The sequence below is a fragment of the Rhinatrema bivittatum genome, chromosome 12 (genome assembly GCF_901001135.1).
Source record: "Rhinatrema bivittatum chromosome 12, aRhiBiv1.1, whole genome shotgun sequence".
Taxonomy (NCBI): domain Eukaryota; kingdom Metazoa; phylum Chordata; class Amphibia; order Gymnophiona; family Rhinatrematidae; genus Rhinatrema; species Rhinatrema bivittatum.
In genome coordinates, this window is record NC_042626.1 from 1,957,401 (window position 1) to 1,975,895 (window position 18,495).

Below are 18,495 nucleotides of genomic sequence, written 5' to 3' on the forward strand. Positions count from 1 at the left end.
CAGCCTTGTGCTCTTTCATTAGCATGGATGCTACATGAACCTAGAAAGCATCAATAAAGGTTAATAATATAGTCAATAATCCCATAGTCTAGAGCTGCAGCCATTCATTACTGTTAGAAATCCGTTCTCATGGGACACCTGGCTACCTTTCTGCAGGTGAAATAAAAATCTATGACAGTGATCAATTGTGAGTCAATGAGTTGGCTCGAAATGCAAATATTCCTGACCTTACAAATTCATAGCAATGATTGCTCAAACAAGTCTCTCTCTGGTACTCATGGGTTGGAATCAGGATGAGTAAGGAGAGGTGTGAGAGTTGAAGGAGACGTAAGTAGCAGGAGGGGGACTGGAGTGGGTTGCCTTCAGGAGTTAGAGCTATGAGTCCCATGTCCCATATTGGATTCTGGTGTTTATAAGGAAGAGGAATCTGGAGAGTGTGATTCCATGTTCTTGGGTAAAGAAGGGGAGCTAATACATAAGAACATAAGAAATTGCCTTACTGGGTCAGACCAAGGGTCCATCAAGCCCAGTATCCTGCTTCCAACAGTGGACAATCCAAGTCACGAGTACATGGCAAGTACCCAAACATTAAATAGCTTCCAAGCTACTGATGCTGGTAACAAGCAATGCCTACCCATCAAGTCAACTTGAATAACAGCAGGTCTTCTCTCCAGTAACTTATCCAAACTTTTTTAAAACCAGCTGTGCTAACTGCTTTAACCACATCCTCTGGCAATGAATTCCAGAGCGTAATTGTGCATTGAATTAAAAATAATTTGCTCCAATTTGTTTTAAATGTGCTACTTGCTAACTTCATAGAGTGCCTCCTAGTTCTTCTATTACCTGAAAGAGTAAATAACCGATTCACATCTACTCGTTCAAGACCTCTCATGATCTTAAAGACCTCTATCATATCCCCCCTCAGCCGTCTCTTCTCCAGGCTGAACAGCTCTAATCTCTTTAACCTTTCCTCATAGGGGAACCGTTCCATCCCGTTTATCATTTTGGTCAACTTTATCTGTATCTTCTCCAGTGCAGGTATATCTTTTTTGAGATGCAGCGACCAGAATTGTACACAGTATTCAAGGTGCGGTCTCACCATGGAGCGATACAGAGGCATTATGACATTTTCCGTTTTATTCACCATTCCCTTCCTAATAATTCCTAACATTCTGTTTGCTTTTTTGACTGCCGCAGCACACTGAGCCGACAATTTCAATGTATTATCCACTATGATGCCTACATCTCTTTCCTGGGTGGTAGCTCCTAATATGGAACCTAACATCGTGTAACTACAGCAAGGGTTATTCTTCCCTATATGCATCACCTTGCACTTGTCTACATTAAATTTCATCTGCCACATGGACGCCCAATCTTTCAGTCACTAAAGGTCCTCCTGCAATTTATCACACTCCGCTTGTGATTTAAGTACTCTGAATAATTTAGTAACATTCCCCTGTCCAGATCATTTATAAATATATTAAAAAGCACCGATGCAAGTACAGATCTCTGAGGCACTCCAGTTAAGAACATAAAAACATGTCATACTGGGTCAGACCAAGGGTCCATCAAGCCCAGCATCCTGTTTCCAACAGTGGCCAATCCAGGCCATAAGAACCTGGTAAGTACCCAAAAACTAAGTCTATTCCATGTTACCGTTGCTAGTAATAGCGATGGTTATTATCTAAGTCAACTTAATTAATAGCAGGTAATGGACTTCTCCTCCAAGAACTTATCCAATCCTTTTTTTAAACACAGCTACACTAACTGCACTAACCACATCCTCTGGCAACAAATTCCAGAGTTTAATTGTGCGTTGAGTGAAAAAGAAGTTTCTCCGATTAGTTTTAAATGTGCCCCATGCTAACTTCATGGAGTGCCCCCTAGTCTTTCTATTATCCGAAAGAGTAAATAACCGATTCATTCTAGACCTCTCATGATTTTAAACACCTGTATCATATCCCCCCTCAGCTGTCTCTTCTCCAAGCTGAAAAGTCCTAGCCTCTTTAGTCTTTCCTCATAGAGGAGCTGTTCCATTCCCTTTATCATTTTGGTCTCCCTTCTCTGTACCTTCTCCATCGCAATTATATCTTTTTTGAGATGCGGCGACCAGAATTGTACACAGTATTCAAGGTGCGGTCTCACCATTGAGCGATACAGAGGCATTATGACATTTTCCGTTTTATTCACCATTCCCTTTCTAATAATTCCCAACATTCTGTTTGCTTGTTTGACTGCCGCAGCACACTGAACCGACGATTTCAATGTGTTATCCACTATGATGCTTAGATCTCTTTCTTGGGTAGTAGCACCTAATATGGAACCTAACATTGTGTAACTATAACATGGGTTATTTTTCCCTATATGCATCACCTTGCACTTGTCCACATTAAATTTCATCTGCCATTTTGATGCCCAATTTTCCAGCCTCACAAGGTCTTCCTGCAATTTATCACAATCTGCTTGTGATTTAACTACTCTGAACAATTTTGTATCATCTGCAAATTTGATTACCTCATTCATCGTATTTCTTTCAAGATCATTTATAAATATATTGAAAAGTAAGGGTCCCAATACAGATCCCTGAGGCACTCCACTGTCCACTCCCTTCCACTGAGAAAATTGTCCATTTAATCCTACCCTCTGTTTCCTGTCTTTTACCCAGTTTGTAATCCACGAAAGGACATCGCCACCTATCCCATTACTTTTTATTTTTCCTAGAAGCCTCTCATTAGGAACTTTGTCAAATGCCTTCTGAAAATCCAAGCACACTACATCTACCAGTTCACCTTTATCCACGTGTTTATTAACTCCTTCAAAAAAGTGAAGCAGATTTGTGAGGCAAAGCCATACTGACTTTGTTCCATTAAACCATGTCTTTCTATATGTTCTGTGATTTTGATGTTTAGAATTCTTTCCACTATTTTTCCTGGCACTGAAGTCAGGTTAACCGGTCTGTAGTTTCCTGGATCGCCCCTGGAGCCCTTTTTAAATATTGGGGTTACATTAGCCACCCTCCAGTCTTCAGGTACAATGGATGATTTTAATGACAGGTTACAAATTTTTACTAATAGGTCTGAAATTTCGTTTTTTATTTCCTTCAGAACTCTGGGGTGTATACCATCCGGTCCAGGTGATTTACTACTCTTAAATTTGTCAATCAGGTCTACCACATCTTCTAGGTTCACCGTGATTTGGTTCAATCCATCTGAATCATTACCCATGAAAACCTTCTCCACTGAGAAAACTAACCATTTAATCCATTTCTTGTGTTTTAACCAGTTTGTAATCCACGAAAGTACATTGCCTCCTATCCCATGATTTTTTAATTTTCTTAGAAGCCTTTCACCGTGATTTGGTTCAATCCATCTGAATCATTACCCATGAAAACCTTCTCCACTGAGAAAACTAACCATTTAATCCATTTCTTGTGTTTTAACCAGTTTGTAATCCACGAAAGGACATCGCCACCTATCCCATTACTTTTTATTTTTCCTAGAAGCCTCTCATTAGGAACTTTGTCAAATGCCTTCTGAAAATCCAAGCACACTACATCTATCAGTTCACCTTTATCCACATGTTTATTAACTCCTTCAAAAAAGTGAAACAGATTTGTGAGGCAAGACTTGCCTTGGGTAAAGCCATACTGACTTTGTTCCATTAAACCATGTCTTTCTATATGTTCTGTGATTTTGATGTTTAGAATTCTTTCCACTATTTTTCCTGGCACTGAAGTCAGGTTAACCGGTCTGTAGTTTCCTGGATCGCCCCTGGAGCCCTTTTTAAATATTGGGGTTACATTAGCCACCCTCCAGTCTTCAGGTACAATGGATGATTTTAATGACAGGTTACAAATTTTTACTAATAGGTCTGAAATTTCGTTTTTTATTTCCTTCAGAACTCTGGGGTGTATACCATCCGGTCCAGGTGATTTACTACTCTTAAGTTTGTCAATCAGGTCTACCACATCTTCTAGGTTCACCGTGATTTGGTTCAGTCCATCTGAATCATTACCCATGAAAACCTTCTCCACTGAGAAAACTAACCATTTAATCCATTTCTTGTGTTTTAACCAGTTTGTAATCCACGAAAGTACATCGCCTCCTATCCCATGATTTTTTAATTTTCTTAGAAGCCTTTCATGGGGAAATTTGTCAAACGCCTTCTGGAAATCCAAATATCTTACATCTATAGGCTCACCTTTATCCATATTTTTATTAACCTCTTTAAAAAACTGTAGCAGATTTGTAAGGCAAGACTTCCCTTGGGTAAATCCATGCTGGCTGTATCCCATCAAACCATGTCTATATGCTCTGTGTATTTATTCTTTATAACAGTTTCCATGATTTTTCCTGGCACTGAAGTCAGGCTCACCAGTCTATAGTTTCCTGGATCACTCCTGGAGCCCTTTTTAAATATCGGGGTTTCATTTGACACTTTCCAGTCTTCAAGTACAACAGATGATTTTAATAATAGGTTACAAATTACTAGAAATAAATCCGAAATTTCATTTTTTAGTTCTTTCAGAACCCTGAGGTGTATAACATCCAGTCCAGATGATTTGCTGCTCTTCAGTTTGTCAGTCTGGCCTACCACATCTTCCAGGTTCACCGTGATTTGGTTCAGTTCATCTGAATCATCACCCTTGAAAACCATCTCCGGAATGGGTATCTCCCCAACATCTTAACATAGAAACATAGAAAAGGACCAAACCGGTCCATGCTGTCTGCCCAGCAAGCTTATGGTAGCATCTGCTGCACCATACAAGTCACCCCCTTACTTAGTTTCCCAAACTGTCAAAGTCAGGGTCCTTGTTGGTTGTTGTTTGAGTCCAATTCCCCGTCACCTCTTGCCATTGAAGCAGAGAGCAATGATGGAGTTGCATCAACAGTAGGAAGGCTTATTGGTTAAAGGGCAGTAACCGCCCCACCAGCAAGTTACCCCCATGCGCCCTTTTCTTCATTTCCATCCTCGACCCTTTTACGGATCCACAGTGTTTATCCCATGCACAGTTTTTGTCTTCACCACCTCCTCCGGAAGGGCATTCCAGGAATCCACCACCCTTTCCATGAAGAAATATTTCCTGATGTTGGTTCTGAGTCGTCCTCCCTGGAGTTTCATTTCATGACCCTTAGTTCTACTGATTTCTTCTTTTGTAAACACGGAAGCAAAGAATTTGTTTAGTCTTTCCGCGATGGCCTTATCTTCCCTAAGTGCCCCTTTAACCCCTCGATCATCTAACGGTCCCACCGACTCCCTTGCAGGCTTCCCAATTTAGATATATTTTTTAAATGAGTTTTTGTCTCTGCGGCCAGTTTCTTTTCAAATTCTCTGTCTTATCAATGTTTTACATTTAATTTGCCAATGCTTATGCTTTTTCCTAGTTTCTTTAGATGGATTCGTCTTCCAATTTTTGAAACAGGTTTTTTTTTGGCTAAAATAGCCTCTTTCACTCCACTTTTTAACCAAGCTGGCAGTCATTTGGCCTTCCTTTCAACTTTCATAACGCGTGCAATACTTCTGGACTGCGCTTCTAAAATGGTATTTTTAAACAATGTCCACGTCTGTTATACACTCTTAACCTTTGTAGCTGCACATTTCAATTTTTTTCTATCTTCCTTTTATCAAAGTTTCCCTTTTGAAAGTTCAGTGCTAGAGCTGTAGATTTCCTTATTGCCCCCCTTCCAGTCCTTAGTTCAAATTTGATCATGTTATGATCACTATTGCCAAGCAGCCCCACCACCAAATCCTGAGTTCCACTAAAAATTAGATCTAAAATAGCTCCCTGTCTCGGTTCTTGAACCAGTTGCTCTATGAAGAAGCCATTTATTCCATCCTTGGTACCTGAATATTAAAGGATGTAAGTTCTGTATTCCATTTAATGGAGAGTTGTGGAGGAATAGTGGAAGGAGATATTCTAAATCCTGGAATGCAAATTATCTCCCATCTCACTGAATGTTAGCTTGGCCGAGTATCCCATGAACTCTGAGCAAATTCTCTATATGTCATGTACATAGTTGCTGGATGAATATCCCAGAAAATAATAGTTAAATGCTTGATTGGACTCGGAGTGGAGTGAATTTTGTGGGACCTCAAGGATGGCAGGCACCTAATGTACTACAGAGGAACAGGGTTCATGACCAGACAAGAAGAGTGACCTACGCCACTGCCTCTATTACTCTATCTGCATGAACCCACCAAATAAATTAGAAAGCCTGATTCATAGTCCAAATGTATCAGATGCAGGGAAGGGATAATATAACTAGACCAAATTTTCAGCAGGCATCCATTCCTCTGACAATGAGAGGGAAATAACACAGCTGGAAATTTTGTGCCATCTCTGGGGTGGTAAATTACTTTGTTCTATTTTTTATCTAGCAAACCACCCACTGTTCAGTCCCAACCAGTCCTCCACCTACACTTCCAACCAGCAGCAGTTCTCCATTGCATATGGAACTGGCAGCCTCACCGGCATCCTCGGATATGACACAGTGACAGTAAGTGACACATGGACACCTGAAGGGTGGAAAGCAGAGGCATAATTTTTTGTGATGAGGAATTTTTATTGAAGGAAACAAAACACATTGCATGTTAAAGTTTATTGCATCACCCCTAAAAGCTTTAAAGTGGATGCACTGCTTCCTTCTTGGGCAGTGATGCCTAATTAACTTTAGAAAATCTATTAACTGGTTTTCAAAATTTGAATTCTTTAGAACTGAAATAAATCATAATGGTTTTCTCTATTGATTCTATACTTGGTACAGTTTTATTTATATTTGTTCTTGTAAATATTTTCAACCATGTGTTGCTGCAATATTTATTTATTTAGCATTTTTATATACAGATATTCCTTTGGAACATCTAATCAGTTTACAGAAAACGTAATGTAGCAACAGGCTTTACAAAAAAACATTGGATAATAATACAAATGCGAGAAGAAAAAGAGCAAGGGGAGGAATTAACTATGGGTAAAATTATAACCATAGTTAACTAAATATGGCTCTGTTGCAGCTGGGCCACATAAAAAGCAGCAGATGGGAAGGTCCCCTAGTAAGGGCTGTTGAACACTCCCTTCAATGGATTCTCTGACAAAATGCCTGTGTCGTAGGAGCAGTGGTGTTTGCAGACAGAGCACTCCAGGGACTTTGTTGTCCCAGCAGCTGCTTATAACTTGAGCAGAAACTTTCTAGCTGAGGCTTCATCAGGTAAAATGTGCTTTGTTCTGTCTTCAAGTGACTATTGCTCATTTTGTGGATGATCCATGGCACTGTCATCACCAGGCTTCATTTCCAAATCTAAAAAGTCTCTACTACTGCATTTAGCATATCAGAAAGCCCAGAGAAGAGTATTACTCTCCTGGTCTTCAACTACTGGAAACAGCCTATGGGGTAATAATACTGAGGGATTGCCTTTCATATTATAAGTCTGGTTTATCTTTGTCTGAGCTGTACAAAATGTCATGCATTATATTATTTTCTTCTTCAGATTGAAAACACTTCCATTGAACAACAAGAATTTGGACTGAGTGTGAGTGAGCCTGGCTACAGCTTTGTGTATGCTTCATTTGATGGAATTCTGGGATTGGCTTATCCATCCATTTCAGTAGCTAATGCCACCACGGTTTTGGAGGGTATGATGCAAGAAAACCTACTTAATGCACCAATCTTCAGTGTCTACCTGAAGGGGTAAAGTGTCCTTACTTCATTACTTCTAGTATAGTTCTGATAAATTGTCCCCCAGGTTCTAGCAAACACATTAACTCTGGTCTCTAGTCTGCAGAATTCATCGGTGTGAGAAAGGTTACACACAGGAATACATCTCCTGAGACTTTGAGTCCAATGAGCCTTTTCAGCTCAAATAGCCATTTTAGGCATAAAAGATTAGAGGTGGATATTCAAAAGTCATTTAGATGGATAACTGAAAAGTTATCCATTAAATGGTTACCCGGCTATATTCAAAGCCATATGCGACTAAATTCTAGCCACATAATGACTTATGCAGCTTGAATTTAGCTGCATAAGTCAGGGGCATTCTAGGGATGGGCGGGAGGCATGCCGCTGAATATCCCTGTTAAGTTAGCCGGATAACTATATCCAGCCAACTTAACTAGCTCTGCAGCTGAATATCGGCCCCATACCTACTACCCATAACTAATCAAGCTTGATATTTCACTTGGTTGCAGCTCCATCACTGCTCTCTACATTAATGGTGGGGGTGGAAGGGAAATAGAACCAAAGAGCTAAGAGAAACAGATAAGTATGAGAAAAAAAAATGTGTGAAGCTTGCTGGGCAGACTGGATGGGCCGTTTGGTCTTCTTCTGCTGTCATTTCTATGTTTCTATGTTTCTATATGTTACCTTGCTGGATCAGACCAAGATGCATCAAGGACAGCATCCTGTCTCCTGAAGTGACCAGTCCATGTCACAAGTAACCAGTAGGGATGTGCATTCATTTTTTCTATTTTGTTGACTTTATAGTACACATGAAAAATTGATATTATGCGCATAACCCATTATTAAAACTACATGCATAATATCTGTTTTTTTGTGCGTACTATAAAGTCGGTGAGGTATGCATATACCCATTGAAATGGAAGAAACGAATGCACGTTCCTAGTAACCATCAGATCCCAAAATGTAGGTCTGTTTCTTGTATTTCATTCCCAGGAATAGCAATAGATTTCTTTAGTCTACTTGGCTAAAACATAGCTCATCACCTGGACCAGATGGTATACAATCAGAGTGCTGAAAGAATTGAGAAATGAAATTGCGGACCTGTTACTGGACATTTTTAAACTATCAATAACATTTTCTATGGCACCTGAAGACTGGAAGGTTGCCAATGTATCGCCAAATTTTAAAAAGGGATCAAGGGGTGATCAATGAGTCAGATGTCTGTGCCAGGCAAAATGTTAGAACAAAACTGCTGAACATATAGATAGGCATAGTTTAATGGGAAAAAGCCAACATGGATTTAGCCAAGGGAAGTCTTGCTTCATAAATTTGCTACATTTTTTTGAATGAGTAAATAAACAGGAGGATAAAGGTGAGCAAGTTGATATAGTGTAAAGGATTTCCAGAAGGCATTTGACAAAGTCCCTCATGAGAGACTTCATAGGAAATTAGAAAATCTTGAGATAGGGGGCAGTGTCCTAAAAGATAGAAAATAGAGAGTAGGGCTAAATGGTAAATTTTCCGTTACACTCCTGCACTTACCAACGCGGCTCGGAGCCACAGTCAGCCTGCTTTCTTCCCGCGGCAGGAAGCCACATTCAGCTGGTTGTTCCGCGGACAGGACGCTGCTGCCTCAGCGTCAGGCCTGGGCGCTGCCTGCTCAGCTTCCCTGCACTGCTCAGCGGCAGCATGGCCACTGACCATGGTTCTGATACTTCCTGTTCCTGTCTTCCTAAGGTGCGGGCCGCGCCTCCTTCACAGATTTAAAGGGCCCGCGGCCGGATATGCCCTGGGCCTCACCTGGACGCCTCCCGGGGCCCCACCTGCACGCCTCCCTATATAAGGGCCCAGCTTCCAGTCCTTCGGTGCCTTCGCAAGGAGTTAGTCTCTTCTATGGACTTCTCGTCTTCGCTCCTGTTGTTATTTCCTGTTCTTCGTGGGATTCCTTGTTGTTCTTCATGTTCCTGGTCTCTTCTGGATATCCCTCGTCTTCTCCTGATGTTCTGTGGTCTTCCTGATATTGTATGATGTTCCTGATGTTCCTTCCTGATGCCTCGTCTCCACTTTTGCTTCCTGAACCCTTGGTTCCTTGTAGTCACTTCTCCTGGTGTGCCATGTCGTGTTTCATCACCTCATGGCATGAGCCTATCTTTTCGTCTGCAGCATAAGCCTCCGGAGGGTCATCCTCGCCTGAAGCCAAGCCTCGCCTTGGTCCCGTGTCTCATGCCTGAAGCCAAGCCAAGCCTCGCCTTGGTCCCGTGTCTCATGCCTGAAGCCAAGTCTCATCTTGGTCCCCTATCCTGAATCTCGTCTTGGCCCTCGGATGTTCTTGTGGCTGCTCTGTCCATGCCTAAGACTCTGACTGAACCTGTGCCATTCCAGCGTGGTCTGTGACCAGCCATAGGCGGCTGTGTAGGGCACGCCTTGGTACAGGCTTCTACTGAATCTTCGCCATGTTCCGGCTTCATCTTCCACGTATTCGTCTGAAGTCTGCCTTGCACTCAAGCATGGTCCGCGACCAGTCCCGAGGGTCCACCCTGTGGTGGGCTGTGTAGGGCGCACTGCGTCGCAGCCTCAACCCAGTACTAGACTTTGTTCCTGTACCTTGATCCTGAGTCTTCACATCCCAAGCTTCTCGTCTGTGTCTTCACATCTCCAAGTTCCTCGTCTTGAGTCTTCATGTTCCAGAGCTTTCGTCTTCCCTCATCTTCTGTCCAGCCTGCTGCCTTTGCCGTTGCCAGCGGCAGGTCCGAAAGGGCTTGGAGTAGTCGGAGGACCACTCAGAGACCAACCTTGCATGGTTGGCCTCACCCAGGCTGTGCAGGTCGGCAGGGGCCTGGCTTCCTGGTCTCAGCCCATGCTTGGACATGTCTCACCAGCCTCGGTTCTGCCTTGGAAACCTCTGGGGTTATGCCGAGGTCCAAGGGCACACAATCTCCTCAGAAATGGGCCCGCTCTCCCAGTGCTCCCCAATATTTTCCCAATGGAAAAAGATGAATAGTGGAGCCCCAGGGATCTGTTCTTGTACCAATGCTTTTAAATATATTTATAAATGACCTGGAAATGGGAACAAGTGAGGTGATCAAATTTGTTGATGACACAAAATTAGTGAAAGTTGTCAAATCACAAGAGGGTTATGAGAAATTGCAAGAAGACATTGCAAAACTGGGAGATCGGGCATGCAAATGGCAATTGAAATTTCATGTAGACAACTGCAAAGTGATGCACTTAGGGAAGAGAAACCCAAATTATAGTAACAAAGTGCAAGGTTCCACATTAGGAGTCAGCACTCAGGAGAAGGATCTAGGTGTCAGCCTCCAGCCTTCCTTCACGGTCTGACCCAGTATGGCATATCTTATGTTTTTATGTTTTACCTGCTTTGCCATTCATTCTGGTAGCTCCAACACACTTTGACATATTAATAGACATTGTTAATCAGTCTTTACAGTTGGGGGAGGTGCCAGGAAATTTGAAAAAAACAGTAGTGAGTCTTGTACAGCATGAACTAATGATCTTACTGCATCAAATCTTTGCTCTTTCAGCAAGGTATTGGAAAAATGGGTATTGATACAGCTAGAAGGGTTTATAGATGGTAACCGGATTTTGCATAAAACTGAATTTGGTGCCCGTAAGGGACAGAAGGAAGACATTACTAGTATCATTTTTTATGATATGTATAACACTCTGGATCATAGTTGAAGTGGAATCCTGGTGCAGTTTGATGTAAGCGCCGTGTTTGACACTATCCCTCATCCTAAATTGCTAAGAAGATTGCAAGCGTTGGGAATTGGAGGTATGGGAATTTGATATTCTCAGTCACATTTAGAAGGTTTATTTTAATAATATCTGTTCATATGGGAGTCCCACAAGCTTCTTCCTTATCTATTCACATTCGTTCTCTGGCTGATGTGTTGGACTCTGGGATTTTGATGGTGTACAATTTTATATTCCGAGTTCTTCCGTTAAGGAATTCCCCTTAGCATCTCTTAATGCTAGTCTGAATAGGATAAGAACATAAGAAAATGCCATACTGGGTCAGACCAAGGGTCCATCAAGCCCAGCATCCTGTTTCCAACAGTGGCCAATCCAGGCCATAAGAACCTGGCAAGTACCCAAAAACTAAGTCTATTCCATGTAACCATTGCTAATGGCAGTGGCTATTCTCTAAGTGAACTTAATAGCAGGTAATGGACTTCTCCTCCAAGAACTTATCCAATCCTTTTTTAAACCCAGCTATACTAACTGCACTAACCACATCCTCTGGCAACAAATTCCAGAGTTTAATTGTGCGTTGAGTAAAAAAGAACTTTCTCCGATTAGTTTTAAATGTGCCCCATGCTAACTTCATGGAGTGTCCCCCTAGTCTTTCTACTATCCGATATCCCATATGAACAGATATTATTAAAATAAGTGAATGGAAAATAAATAAATACAAATAGCAAGACTGTAGTAATGTGCTGTGGCATTGTTGATCCTCTTTCACATCGCATGGATTTTGATTTTCATGGCCATGTTGTTCGGATATGCGATGAGACGGGTGAACTCTTGCACTCCAAAATCCCAAGTAGCAAATATAGAAAGAGTGTCTTTTGCTAAATTAAGAATGATTCATTCTCTTAAATATATATTTTATCTGTTGATGATTTAGGAATGTTAGTCCAGGCAGCTTGATTACTGTCATTCCCTTGATTTAGGATTACCAAATATTTAACTAGGATCTTGGAGTCAGGCCAGAACACTGCTTATTCGGATGATTTTTCATTTGCCTTGGGGAAGCAGTTTGACCACTTTTAGAATGAAATTGCACTGCTACCCAGGGCTGATAGAGTTCAGTTCAAGGTACCAGCTATGTCACACAAATCTCTTTACGAATACGGTTATTGTCTTGCTGGCAAGCTTAAAAAGCACATTCCTGCACGTAATTTGAGGTCATTATATCAAAATGTAATTGCAATAGCATCGCACACTTCTTTTAGGTTGCAAGCTACTAAACAGCGTGCTTTTGTACTAGCTGTTCCAAAGGTGTGGAATACATTACCTTTAGATGTGGGAAAAGAAAGTGATTATTTAAGATTTAAGGAAAATGGAAAAGGCTTTCTTGTTTAAAAAGGCATATGCAGGTTTCCTACAATGCTGATGAATGGCAACTACTGTAATTTCATGTGTGCTAGAATCTCTTGTATGGATTTTAGACTATATTTTATTGCATGTATAGTTGCAATCTGCAATGCATTTGGAGAAATAGTGGATAATTAGATGAAATAAATAAATAAAATTTGCATGTGCTGCTAGGTCAAGCTTTGACTATTTCTTCACTTTATTGTACAGTAACTAAGGATCCTCTGTGCTTATCCCATGCGTTCTTAAAGTCTGCTATGGTTTCAGCTTCCAGCATTCCATGCATCCTCCGCTTACTCCGGTTTGTTCCTGGCACTTCTCGGCCTCTTCCCTTGCACTCAGCAGTGACAGAACAGACCAACAGTGTAACCCTGGTTAGAAAACTCAGTTTAGGAAGAGAGGAATGGTGCTGTAATCTCAGGTTTCCACAGAGCAGTGAGAGCTCTAATTCTCTGAATATAAGTAACTTCCTTTTGTCTCCGCAGCCTGGGTGAGGACTCCTTCAGTGGCTCAGGAGAGGATGCTTCTGGAAGTTCCAGGTAGCTTTTCCTGTTAATCACCAAGTAAATGGTTCAGCACTTTGCAGGTTATTATGTTTAAAGATGTCTTTAATCTGTTTCCAGCCAGGAAGAATCTCTGTACGGAGGTGAAGTTATCTTTGGAGGGACTGACCCCACTCTTTACACCGGTGATATTTACTGGACCGAGGTCACTGAACAAGCTTACTGGCAAATTGCCATTGAGGAGTAAGTGTGCTGGAATTTACATTGTCTGTATTTTGATGGTCTCTATACTTTAAATTTTCAATAGATGACTATCTAACATTTAGGAAACAGCTGAAAGCTCACTATCTCCACCTGGCCTTTTCCTAAACTTCTGCCCTAATGCTGTGCTTAACTCTCTTTGCTGTGTTTTTATGATTGTTCTGCTTTTCTGTTGCTTGTATGGTGTCTGTGTTACGGCCCCGGGTCCCCTACCTACCCCGAGCTTGGTCCGGTCCGCAAAAGATTCGTCAAGGCCTGTTCAGGCCTCTGCCGCGACTCTCCCTCCTCGAGGGAGACGCCGGCCCCTAGGCGCGCGCGCAGGGGCTGGGGATTTAAAGGGGCCAGCGCAGGAAAACCTCTGGGCCGTCCCAGGATGACGTCACACGCCCAGACTACTTCAGCCCTGCTTCCTGGTTCCTTCTTCGCCTTGCAACGAGGTTCCACAGGTCTCCTGTCTGCTAGTTGCTGTGTTCCTTGGACTGCTCTTCGTCTCCGACCCGGCTTGACTCCTGACTCTCCTCCGCCTCATCCCTTGGTTCCGGTTCTCCTTCTGACCTCTGGTTCTGACCCGGTTCTGTCCACAACTCCATCTCCTGTCTCATCCCTGGCTTGGTTCCTCCTGCGACTCCTGGTTTCCGACTCGGCTTCGTTCCTGGACTCTGACTTTGGCCATCGTTGCTCCTCTGGTTCCTGGTGTTCGCCGGCCCCGAAGATTCGCCTAAGTCCCAGCGGCCGGGTCCCTACGGGCTCCTCCTGGGGGGGCTCCGGCTTCCAGGGTGAATCTCCAAAAGTCCCAGTGGCTGGACTCCTAAGGGCTCCTCCCAGGGGAGTACCGGTCTCCAGGGTGAAGACTCTTCAGTCACCAGGGCCCAATGTCGTCCGTCCTTCCTCTGGTTACCGAGTCCTTGGTCGCATAGGACTCCACCTTAGTCCAGTGTCTCAGCTTGCTCCGAGTTCCCCGAACCGCCTCCCGGTTGGGACACTTGCTGTGGACCTCTACAGCACTCCATCCTCTGTTCCAACCGGCCCAAGGGTCCACGATCACAACAGTCTGTCCTATTATATTATTGCTCTTTAATATGATTTGCTAAGCTGCTGTTGTTCTCTGTGTGCTGTCTGCCCAGAGATGAGCAGATTATAAGAATCTGAAAATAATTAAGGGGAGCCTGTAGTAGAATGGCATGGACGGGAATGATTTTCTTCAAAAGTCATTCAGATGACAAGACTAGACTGGGCAGAGATCTAGCCGGGTCACTGCATTTTCATTCTTCAGTCTGCTGGTCAGCATGTAACCTTGACCGAGTCACTTCCATGCTCTTAAACCATTTATCTGATAACATGCTCTGTATACTGCTGAGTCTATTTAACTAATAAATAGGATTAGGATTATATCATCAGCATCTATGGATTGAGAGTTTGACAGATGGGTCTCAGAAGGTAATGCACCTCCCCACCCCCAGCCAGGTTCAAGTTTAAAAGAACTGTAAACTGGAAAAGGGAGAGAAACCTCAAATATAATTAAATTTTTACTTTATTTATTTATTTGCTTTTATATACCGACATTCGTTGGTGTACATCACATCGGTTCACATTATAACAGGATGGTAGCAAGACGGCGGGTCATGCTATTTTACATTGTAACATTAACTTATGCGTAGGAACAGTTTTAAACGGAACATAAAGGAACATGGGGACCGTACTGTGTACATGGCAACAATTTAGAAATACTTTATAAATGGGGATTTTATACATTACTTATTAACATTGCAATCTTTATAAGTAAATTAAACATAGTAACCTATATACAATGAGGCTTTCTTGTGGTGTCTGTGGGACAGAGGAGAGGGGGGGGGGAGGAGGAGTTAGGTCGCAAGTTGGTAGGCTTTCTGGAACAGCCATGTTTTCAGATGTTTTTTGAATGTTTGGAGGGAAGGTTCCAGTCTGAGGTGGGAGGGTAGCTGGTTCCAGGGGGTTGGACCTGCTACTGTGAAAGAGCGTTGTCTAGTAGAAGTCAGGTTGGCATGTTTTGTATGTGGAATGGTCAGGAGAACTGTGTTTTGGGAGCGCAGGCATTTCTGGCTATGACGTAGTTGGGGAGGGTTTTTGGTCCATTTGATTTTTTGGTTGTTGATGGTTTTGTGAAGTATGGTGAGGGTTTTGTATTGAGATCTGTGTGATATGGGGAGCCAGTGTAGAGCTTTTAGGGTAGGGGTGATGAGTGAGGTTCGGTTGGTGTTTGTGAGGGATCTGGCTGCAGCGTTTTGGAGGAACTGAAGTGGTTTTGTGGTGGTGGCGGGCAGACCGAGGAGGAGGGAATTACAGTAGTCTAGCTTGGATAGTATGAGGGTTTGGAGTACTGTGCGGTAGTCGTGGTGGAATAGGAGTGGTTTGAGTTTCTTGAGGATTTTTAGTTTGTAGAAACCTTCTTTGATTGTCAGGTTGATGTGTTTCTTCAAGTTGAGGTTTGAGTCAAGGTGGATGCCTAGGTCTCTGACCTCGTTGGAAAGTGTGGTGAGTGGCTGGTTGGAGGTGCTGACTTTGCTAGCGTTGGATGTGTTTTTGTTTGATAAGTAAAGGATTTCGGGTTTTTTGTGGTTGAGGGTGAGTGATATCTGCGTGAGGAGATTTGATATTTGGAGGGAGAGAGAGGTCCAGAGGGTGATGGTGTTAGGTATGCTTTCTTTGATGGGGAGAAGAATCTGGACGTCGTCTGCGTAGATGAAGAATGTGAGGTCCAGACTAGAGAGGAGTTTACAGATTCATGAATTCATGAATTTGCTGCTTGGGAAGTACGGAATACTACACCTCGGTCACATATGCAGACTGCAAACAGACTCTCACTAAATGCAGAAGAAGTGACCAGAAATAGAAAGATGCAGGCAAAACTGAACAGCAAAGTCTGTATGCAATCCAGAAACCTGTGCAAAATACAAAGAGATCAGAGAGGCTGTTTCCCCAAACTGAAAGAGAAAATCAAAGATTTCCTACAAAGGAATGAGCAGAACAAAATTCTGTATAATGGTGGGGAAAGAAAAGAAACAGCGGCTACAGCAGCATCCTGCCACCAGGCCAGGAAGGAAACCTGCCCAGAGACCATAGGGACCAGCACCAGAACCTGGAAATAGTTCTTATTATCCTTTCTCTACCCTGGAATATTATTTTTACTAGTCTCAGTATTTCGTAAATTTCTTTCCATTTATTTGAGATCATTTTATATATTAAAGTGATCTCAGTCTGAATTCTGGTTTGAATTTGCCTGCAGGTTCGCCATCAATGGTCAGGCTACTGGCTGGTGCAGCCAAGGCTGCCAGGGGATTGTGGACACAGGAACCTCTCTCCTCACCGTCCCTGAACAGTACATGGATGATCTGTTAGCGTCTATTGGAGCAGAGAAGAACGAGAGTGGTGAGGTAGGTCTGGTGGACACTGCTTGAGAGGGGGGTCTACAGCGCTTTAGAAGGACGAGGTGGAAGGATGGGCAGGTGGGATGTAGGAGTCACGTCTGATAAAGAGAGAGTCTGCATGAAGCCTCTTTTCCATCATCACAGAGCGTGCTGATGTGTAGTGAGATCCAGACCATGCCCACCATCAGCTTCACCATCAATGGTGCCTCCCTCCCTTTAACACCATCTGCCTACGTTCTGCAGGTAAGGATTTGTATCACACCATATCGTAAAAGTATTTACACATCAGCTCTAAACTGAAGGCTCCTGAAAAGTGAGTGTGGCCAGGACAGGAAAAGGAAGTTAAGAACCTGACACTGACCTTCAGCTGCTCTGGCACTACTAGATCCTCCTTCCCTCCCTCCTTCCCAGGAGATAGAAAATTAAAGCCCTCCTGGTCTTCCCACTGCATCCCAGCCAAATGTACAAGTCGGGTGGGAGGAGCAACTCCCTCCAGCCCCTCCTCTGCTATCCTCCCTCCCAAACTCTTGCCTCCTACCAGCCTGGCATCCCCTCTTGCTCTGTCTGCTCTTGCAGCTTTTGAGAAGGGTGCCCGTGTATTCTGCCTCTCTCCTAGGCTTTGCTTCCACATTGTAATTCATTATTTGTTTAAACAGAGCAATGGGACCTGCTTTCTTGGTATCTCATCCACTTATGTGCCATCGCAGAACGGGCAGCCCCTCTGGATCCTGGGTGATGTCTTTCTTCGGGAGTATTACACCATCTTTGATTTTGGGAACAATCAAATTGGCTTTGCTGCAGCAGTTTAGACCTTTTGCATTTGCTTCAGTTCAAAGCTGATTTACTTTTGAAAGACAAACCATCTGCCCTTATTGCATTTTCACTTCAAAGTCATGATGAAATTAGCATGTAAGCTCGCTGGGGCAGGAAGTCAAAGTACCTGTATGTAATTTGATATTCAAGGGCATATAAACGCTGGAATAATAATAATGAGATTCTCTAGATTGTTGCAAATAAGTCTTTTTTCTGACTTAAGGCTATCGAAAGACTTTTAGTTTCAGGAAGTGAACATCAAAATAGAATTTATCCTCTGTTAAGTGCCCCATTACTGTTGCATTATTAATTAGATCTGTGTGTATTTCTGTATGAAACAGGTGGCAGCCCAGTAGGTAATGGTACACTTATGTGTGATGATCTAAAGCTGCATCTCGGTGTCCTCCAGGCTACATTTTCAGCACTGCGTTAACTCCAGACTCTCCTGGAAACTGTCCTGCTGGCTGAGTGATAGCTTCCCACTTCAATTCCCGGATCGCTGGGGGTTAGGGATGCTGCAGAGGCAGCACTTATAACCCCTGGGGGAGTGAGTCAGCATGGGAGCTGGGTTCCTGGCAGGAGCTCCAGTGCATGGCTGCTGGCCTCAGAATCACTGTTGCAAGAAGCACGAGTGGGTTTGATGGAGAAGTCTACGAAACTAGGGAAAAGTCTCCTCTTAGCTGTGGATAAAGACTCATGGCACCAGATCTCAGCCCTGGTTCT

The 18,495-nt window shown here is 43.0% G+C and overlaps 1 protein-coding gene across 2 annotated transcripts in view; it reads left to right on the plus strand.

Annotated features, from left to right (window-relative positions):
- Positions 1 to 17,961, plus strand: part of LOC115073693 (gastricsin-like) — a 64,464-nt gene extending 46,503 nt beyond the window's left edge. For both annotated transcript variants that reach the window (XM_029572325.1, XM_029572323.1), the window contains exons 4-10: positions 6,379 to 6,497; positions 7,486 to 7,685; positions 13,277 to 13,330; positions 13,415 to 13,537; positions 16,818 to 16,965; positions 17,104 to 17,202; positions 17,616 to 17,961. In XM_029572325.1, coding sequence (XP_029428185.1) covers positions 6,379 to 6,497; positions 7,486 to 7,685; positions 13,277 to 13,330; positions 13,415 to 13,537; positions 16,818 to 16,965; positions 17,104 to 17,202; positions 17,616 to 17,768 — 896 coding nt within the window. In that variant the 3' untranslated portion in view covers positions 17,769 to 17,961. The remainder of the gene's footprint in view (positions 1 to 6,378; positions 6,498 to 7,485; positions 7,686 to 13,276; positions 13,331 to 13,414; positions 13,538 to 16,817; positions 16,966 to 17,103; positions 17,203 to 17,615) is intronic.
- The last annotated feature ends 534 nt before the right edge of the window (positions 17,962 to 18,495 follow it).